The sequence below is a fragment of the Mesitornis unicolor genome, unplaced genomic scaffold, assembly GCF_000695765.1.
Source record: "Mesitornis unicolor isolate BGI_N332 unplaced genomic scaffold, ASM69576v1 scaffold149, whole genome shotgun sequence".
Taxonomy (NCBI): domain Eukaryota; kingdom Metazoa; phylum Chordata; class Aves; order Mesitornithiformes; family Mesitornithidae; genus Mesitornis; species Mesitornis unicolor.
The window spans coordinates 36,915-44,379 of NW_010206372.1; the positions used below are offsets into that span (position 1 = coordinate 36,915).

The 7,465-nt window shown below is 39.6% G+C and overlaps 1 protein-coding gene across 1 annotated transcript in view; it reads right to left on the reverse strand.

Moving 5' to 3' along the window:
• Positions 1 to 7,465, reverse strand: part of DLEC1 (deleted in lung and esophageal cancer 1) — a 37,832-nt gene that overhangs the window by 25,281 nt on the left and 5,086 nt on the right. Inside the window, exons 8-13 of the mRNA XM_010191710.1 lie at positions 7,162 to 7,249; positions 6,168 to 6,341; positions 4,991 to 5,127; positions 3,998 to 4,090; positions 2,717 to 2,807; positions 1,611 to 1,773 (exon numbers count right to left, since the gene is read on the reverse strand). Of these exons, the coding sequence (XP_010190012.1) occupies positions 1,611 to 1,773; positions 2,717 to 2,807; positions 3,998 to 4,090; positions 4,991 to 5,127; positions 6,168 to 6,341; positions 7,162 to 7,249 (746 nt within the window). The remainder of the gene's footprint in view (positions 1 to 1,610; positions 1,774 to 2,716; positions 2,808 to 3,997; positions 4,091 to 4,990; positions 5,128 to 6,167; positions 6,342 to 7,161; positions 7,250 to 7,465) is intronic.

Below are 7,465 nucleotides of genomic sequence, written 5' to 3' on the forward strand. Positions count from 1 at the left end.
CTCCTTGAAAATGACAGAGGTTAGACTTACCAGTCTTTGCAAGCTACAAAGCTGATGAGGCAGCACAGAGCCAGAGTACATCAACAGCACAAAGAACATGCTAATTTATTGAAGTAAATTATATAAATATGCAAAATATGGCAACACTTTCTTGCCTTATTGAACTTGTAATGTAATACAACTTTTATGAAACTTGACAATTCTTCTTTCAAGAATCTGAGATCAACCCCAAACTGATATCAGTATGTTTGCATTGGATTGCTGCTGCTCATCTACATGACATTCTGAATTTAATCCAAGTCCAAGTTGTGGTGTGACTCTGCAGTATTCTCTGTAATCCAGAAAAGGTTTCTAACTAGGTTGCTTCAGCAGAAGTGTATTCTGTGGAATGGGTTATAGGTTTTAAAACTTTGTTTGGACTACCTCAAAAACTTTGCCTTACTAAGAGGAGGAAGGACACTGGAATTTCAGAGTCAGTATCGATGGCATAAAACTGAACTAGTGCAACTTCTTGTATTGGTTTCTGTAGCAGTAGAAAGTTTTCTCTTTTCTGCTTCTATGAAGTTCAGTCTGGCCAGCTTTGTTTCATACAAATGCTGACACACCAGACGTGCAGGGGCTGCTGTCATCATCACAGCACAGCGAAAACGTGGAAATTGGCATAGACACACCCTTCGTCAGTCTACAGTATCCAGCTCACTGAATCCCACTTTCTTTACCCAAACAGCATTCTCTTCTGGCTTTATGCATGTGTGGTTTCCAGGCCACTAAACAAACTTCCAGAAATTCACTGTAGCAAGTAGCAATTTACATTAATGTATCTAAAACCAGTACTGATGTCCTCACTACTTTGATGATCTGCAGCCTCTAGCTACTGCAATCATGCACATTAGTGTACTTCTATTATTGCCTGACTGATTTTGAGTAAAATCAGGATGTAAATATGTTCAGTACAATGTAACTGTACATAGGGACATATTCCTTGTCTTCAAATAGAGTTTATATTTAAATCTATTAGGACTCAATAGTAGGAATCACGTGAAAGTTTTAATATGAGGTAGTTGCATTAGGCTCCCATTTTAACCAGCAGAGATCTAGTGGAGTCCAGGATGCTTTATGTCTTATTTTGTGGGAGATGTCTACAGTCAGAATTGCTTCCTTAAAAGCATCTGTTTCCCTGCACTATGAAAGGAAAAGAGCACAAGGTGCTTAGCTCAGTTGCACAAGTATACATTGTAAACATGTAAAGTTAGATAGATCCCATCTGGATGACCCTGTTAAACATTTCCTGCAACCGTCCATATTTATGACTCTTTTGCGGTTGTAGATTTATTTACACTGAGGCAAATACATTGACCTAGGCAGGCAGCGTATGAATAGAATGGTATGGCTAATGGTTGCCATAATGTTTGATCTATTGATAATGTTCCTGCTCTTACAAGCATATCCTTAATTACTAAACAACCGAGCAAAAAGAAGCAAGGCTTCAGCACAAAGTTTATCAAGGGCATGAAGGTTTCTCCAGCTTGAGGGAGGATGGCATCACAATTGGGATCCCTACCAGTATGTTCAGACTGCAGAGCATTACTTTATTAATAACAGCTACGTACGTAGAGTTTCTTATAACCAATTTCTTCTCCTCGGTGATGTGTGGGTTTTGGGGGTCAAATCGTATGAGATGCTGTGCTGTTACATCAGTAACTTCACCGAGTTCAGGTTTGCTTTCTCCACCCGTGACAGACAAGAGCTCCACAGCTATCAGCTCTCCAACCCCTTGAAGAAATAAGGAGGTATTACTGTTTAACTATTAACATTGTTCATATTACTCATTAACAGCAAATGTCAGCAATGGCCATTACTGATTATATCTGGCATTTCCTCAAGTTTCAGAACTCCAAGGTGTTAATTGTACAATATTTTCCTGATGTTCTTTGTTCCTAAACATATATCAGCAGAGACCTTCTCTTCATGTATTTAACAGATCTGGATTTCAAGGCCACAACCTCAGCTCACTTCAATCAGCATTGTTTCACTGAAGCGAGCAGAGTGTTTGCAATTGGTTGATAATGTGGCTACCAGATGTTTTGGGCAGTATATTAAAATAAAAATCAGCAGCACATGCACTATTAAAAAATTTCCAGAGGAAATACCTGTAATAAAGTGATTAAATAGACTACAAGTCAAGCCTAATGTTATAGCACTCCCAGTTAATTACAGGACAAGCACAAACAGTTACAAGAATTTCAACCGGTTTCATTAGCTAGCACAAAGACTGCCTGTCTCTCCTGAATACCCTAATGCAAGATGCACCCCAAATTTGCTTCACACCCAAATGTCTTTCAGCCTTGTTAAAGCTCATGTCTTATAGTTTGCCATGTTATTGTATCGACACAAAAGCCTAAGGAATGAATTGCACCTGACTACAGAGGTTTTCTGCTACTCGATGATATTTTACATTTGGAGTTTTGGCTACAGTGGGTTAATAGCTTTGTGCTTTCTGAAACCCATGTATTTCATGCACTGGGATGGAGTAGCAATAACACCACCACCACCACCACCACAATAGCTTAGCATTTAACACCATCAAGGAACAAAGTATTTACTTAATTGAATGATGTAAAATCTTACCATCACTTCAAGCCATCAACAACCACTCACATTATTTGATTATCTACAGTGTAGGAAACGTGATCTCTGAAAGGTGTTAGAAACAAACCTGTGACTGTAAAATCACTGAACTGGCAACTGTCACAAACAATGGTGTATATTTGCTGTGAGAATTCTGGAGAAGAAGGGAAAAACACTACCTGAAAGAGAGAAGTGAAATAGCAATGTCTGTAACTGAGTTCTTTCCAGGAAATAATAAACTTCTATTCATAAATGTTCACTAAAGGACAGTTCTAGTGATCAGTACTAAATCTTACCTTCGCAAGAAACAGTGTCACATTCCCTTCATACAGACCAGAAAGAAAGAGGTGTTTTCTGGGTCACTAAATGTACATGTGTGCATCTGCATGGTCACCAGAGGCTGCCTCTGTAGTTGTTGCAGATGTGGACAGTCTGCTGGGTCAGTTGTATGAATTGCACCCTCAGAATCAAATCTGTCCGCAGTCACTGAGCAATGGCACCACTGCCAAGCCACAGCAGTGTGAACAGTGCAGCTGCTGTGCATTCCCTCAGCTCCATCTCAACAAAAATTGTTCAGAGGCCGAAAACTTTGGCTGGGTAAGGTGGGGCGTGGTTATTCTACCTCTTATCCATTACCACCTGCAAACTCAACTCATACTAAATGTATCTCCTCTTTCTCTCCTACATTGCCCTGCTGAAGCAATGCACCTGGGAGGACATGAAAGAGGAGAAATGTTTCTCCTTTATCCACACCTGCCTGACCCATTCTTGTCTTCTTATCAACAGCCAGAACATACTGGAAGGGCAGGATTCTGGAAGAGTGATACTCTCCATATTCCTCTTCCTCGCCCCATAGTGATGCTATAATAAAATGTGACCCACATCAGAGAAAGTAGTGGTGGCAAACAGTAAAGCACACCTACTGCAGGATCTTTTTCAGGAAAGAGCACATCATAAGTGAAGGATTTGTACCTGCTGCTCTACAATCAAAGAAATTTTTTTTTTCCTCAGATATCCTTTTTTGCCAAGGAAGCTCAGAAAGGAAAAGTTTCTTGGACTTGATGTCCCAGCTGAAGTGAAATAAGGACTCCTGTGTTCCCAGATTCCTGTTTTCTCTAACAGGATTCTTCACAGAAGGAAAATCTGACTGGTTTCCGAGTGGCTAAGCAAGACTTGGAAGTTGCAATGAAAGACTCTCCAGTACGACTCACAATTGCAATTCTTCCAGTACAATTGCACAAAAGGATTTGACCATTTTTGCTCACACAACCCCAGATTCGCATGGTCCAGTCATGATCTTCTGAAATGATCTTGTTTGCTAATGTATTTGATAAAAGGATAAATACTTTCTATAGCAGTTGGTACTAACCTCTACTGTCGTACTCTCCCCTGGAGCTAGCTCAAAAACAGCGGGACGGATCCCAAAAGGATCCTGTATCACAAATCCAACAGTGGCAACAGCCTAAGTTGTTAAAAAAAAGAAGGAAAAAAAAATAAATCAAACTGATCAAGTTGTTATTTTTAAAATACAGGATTACCTAAGACAAGCAGTATACTGCAATGTCACATTTCTACCTCTTTATTCTTTTTTACAGATGTCAAAAGCACGTGGCTTATGCCTATGGCTTAATTAGAAGACGTGGTCCATGCTTTATAATTATCTTGGTGAAAGCAGGAGGGAAGGTGCTGTCTCCAAAGACAAATGATAGTGTCAGGAGCCCTAATATTTCTGTTCACAGAACAGCTATGCCTGAGCATAGGAGCTCTGTCTGCTTCTCCATGCTTATGACTCACTTTGAGTTGGAACTGTAAAGCATCTCAGGAAGGACATCCTGGCACATCAGCTATCCCATTAGGCCTTTCTCCAGCACATAAAATACCAATCTACCAGTTAAATTTTATCTTCTTTGTCCATATGACTTAGAACATGTTTTGTGATGGAAACCTAAAGACAGAGCAGTACTGGAGTGGAAGGCTAAGGTCTATAGGTGCAGCAAGGTCAGTAAGTGAGGAAAGGGGAGGAAATTATCTCAAGCAATGCTAGAACTACTTGCATTTCTATTTGCTTTAAGGGTACCATTAAAGTTTAAGCCAGTTGTCCTTTCCCTGATCTATTCCTGAGTTCACCTCATCACTGAGCAAGATAACTTCTTCCAGAGGCAAGCCAGAGCACAAACAGGAGGCACAAGTCAGGGAGATTGGCCTGGAGGATAAATGTGAATCCCTGATAGAACTGAACAGTAGAGATGTCCCCAGCAAGGCCTTCTGACTTCTGAGCTAATATACCATGACTACATTAAAGGCCTTCACGTCAGGGCACTGATACCATACCATATCCAGTATTTCCCTTCTACTCACTCACCTCAAAATCAGAAAGTGGCCAGTCCTTCTTTGGCGTTATACAAAACTTCCCACGGTGAGATCCCTCATTTCTGCACAAAATCATCATTACTTTTATTCCTCCAACAAGGCAGAAACCACAGTCTACAAGGCAAGGCACTGCAGCAACACAGAAAATCAGATGACACAGTGAAGGTTAGCAGCTGGCAAAGCCAGTTCTCATTAAAGACAAAATTACTGGAAACAAATATGCAAGGTGCTGCAACCCTAAAAAGCCTTAAATTCTTTCAATTTGAAAGTTAAACAGTATGAGGTGTGTATTTCTACATTCATCTTACATTTTAATGGCACTTCCTACTTAAAAGACTCCATTGAATGAGGACAAAAGGTAAGACGATTTTTAAAAAAGCTCCGTATAACAAGAAAGGTGAATTTACAAAAAATCAAAGCAAATTTCTTGTTTATAAATTTGTAAAGGGCGAGTGTCAGGAGGAAGGAGCCAGGCTCTTCTCTCTGATGTCCAGTGACAGGACAAGGGGCAATGGGAGCAAGCTGAAACATAGGAGGTTCAACTTGAACACGAGGAAAAACTTTCTTACTTTGAGGGTGCCAGAGCATGGCCCAGGCTGCCCAGAGAGGCTGTGGAGTCTCCTTCTCTGGAGACATTCAAAACCCGCCTGGATATGTTCCTGTGTGACCTGGTCTGGTGATCCTGCTCTGGCAGGGGTTGGACTGGATGATCTTTCAAGGTCCCTTTCAACTCCTAATATTCTGTGATTCTGTGATATATAATTAATGTAACATCCCATGAATATTAATTAATAGCATCAAATATTTATAATTAAATCACAATTCCTTAATATTTAGGGTTAGTAATTAGTTAGTAGTTCACAAATCCGCAAGACACAAACCTAGAAAATTGGCTCCTGCTCATTCCTCTAATACAGTGAAAAAAAATGAGCTTGATGTGGCAATCAAAAATAATTGAGAAAAACTTTGACAGGATTACATTTTAAGAACTAACAAATCTATTATGAGTTAAAATGAGATAGATATAAAAAATGTAGAAAAAGCACTGGCAAGTTTTTTCACATTGATTTTGTGACATAAAATTGGAAAGAGTCAAATTAAAAAAAAACAAACAAAACAACTACAAATCCATTTAATTTAGAGAAACTTAAGAACTGGGCATTACTGACACGTCAACACTGGAGGCTGTCTTTTAGCTTGAATCGGGATCAGAAGAGGTACTGATGCTTGAGTCTCCACTACCATAGAATCTTCATAATCTCCCAGATACTCAGGAATAAATCGGACTGTGTACTGGCACGTCATCCCAGGAGCAACCATTCCTCCCTTTCCTGGAAATTTTCCTTGGGGGAAAAAAAACACAACAAAAACACAAGGAATTTAAAAAATTAAAACCTCCCAAAATTGGCATACGTTTTTATAATCACATCTCCCTCTGGAAAGGTGCCTGTAAACTCTCCCCATTTATTGCCTAAGTCAAGCTGTTATAAATGAATGACCACAAAAGGCCTGCCAGTGTAATCTGTGTATGTGCATATCCTGAACCCAAAAAAGGTTTTTTATCTGAAATATGCTTCTCATAACTAAAGAAAACAGAACGAGGAGAAATCTAGAGATGTTTCTCAATTTTCCTCTGCCATAAGACAAGGTTTACATGGAGGGGATCTAACTTCTCCTAAATAATCCTCCAATGCTGTGACTGAGACACCACAATCTCCTTAGGCAATCTATGCCAGTGCCTGGCTATCCTACAGTAGGAAAGATGTTTTTCTTACCTTTCCTCTAACCTGAATTTCCTTGCAGCAGTTGAAGTATGCTGTTTCTAACCCTCTCCCGTGACTGATTTCAATGGACACTACGTCTGTTCTTAAATAAATTTTGGTAATACTCAATCCAGGTATTCCATGGATATATTTCAACCTAACTTCAAACATTTTAATGTTAGTCTTCTTGAATTCCTCATTAGACTACTTGAATCTGCTCATGAGTTGTATGTGAATGGTCCTAGAGATATAAGACCACCTTCAGCCTCTAAAGAACCGAGCAGATTGTTGTTCTACCCAGAGCACTACGGATAGCAGAACCAAACATCATTTTTGTTCAAGCAGCTAAATTAGGTTGCTTATGTGTTAACATCTTAAAAGCAGTAAAAATAACCCTTACCTGGCCCAACAGTAAATGCTGAAGTAGAGGGGGGGATAACTCTTACGTGATGACCTGTTGAAGTGATGTTCTGCAGCTCTATAGTCATCTTCATTTAAAAAGAAAATAGAAGACTCCATTGTACTTATCATCACTCACAATGTTTGCAGTTCCCTAGTACTCTGCTAGTAGTAGCTTATCTATCATCACAACTGGCCTTAAAAACCTCAGTTTATTCAATAAAGACTGAATCAGTTACTACCAAAAACAAGCAGGGTCCCTTTTACTTTTCACTGGTTACTGTGTCAGTGGCATGTGTGAAAGA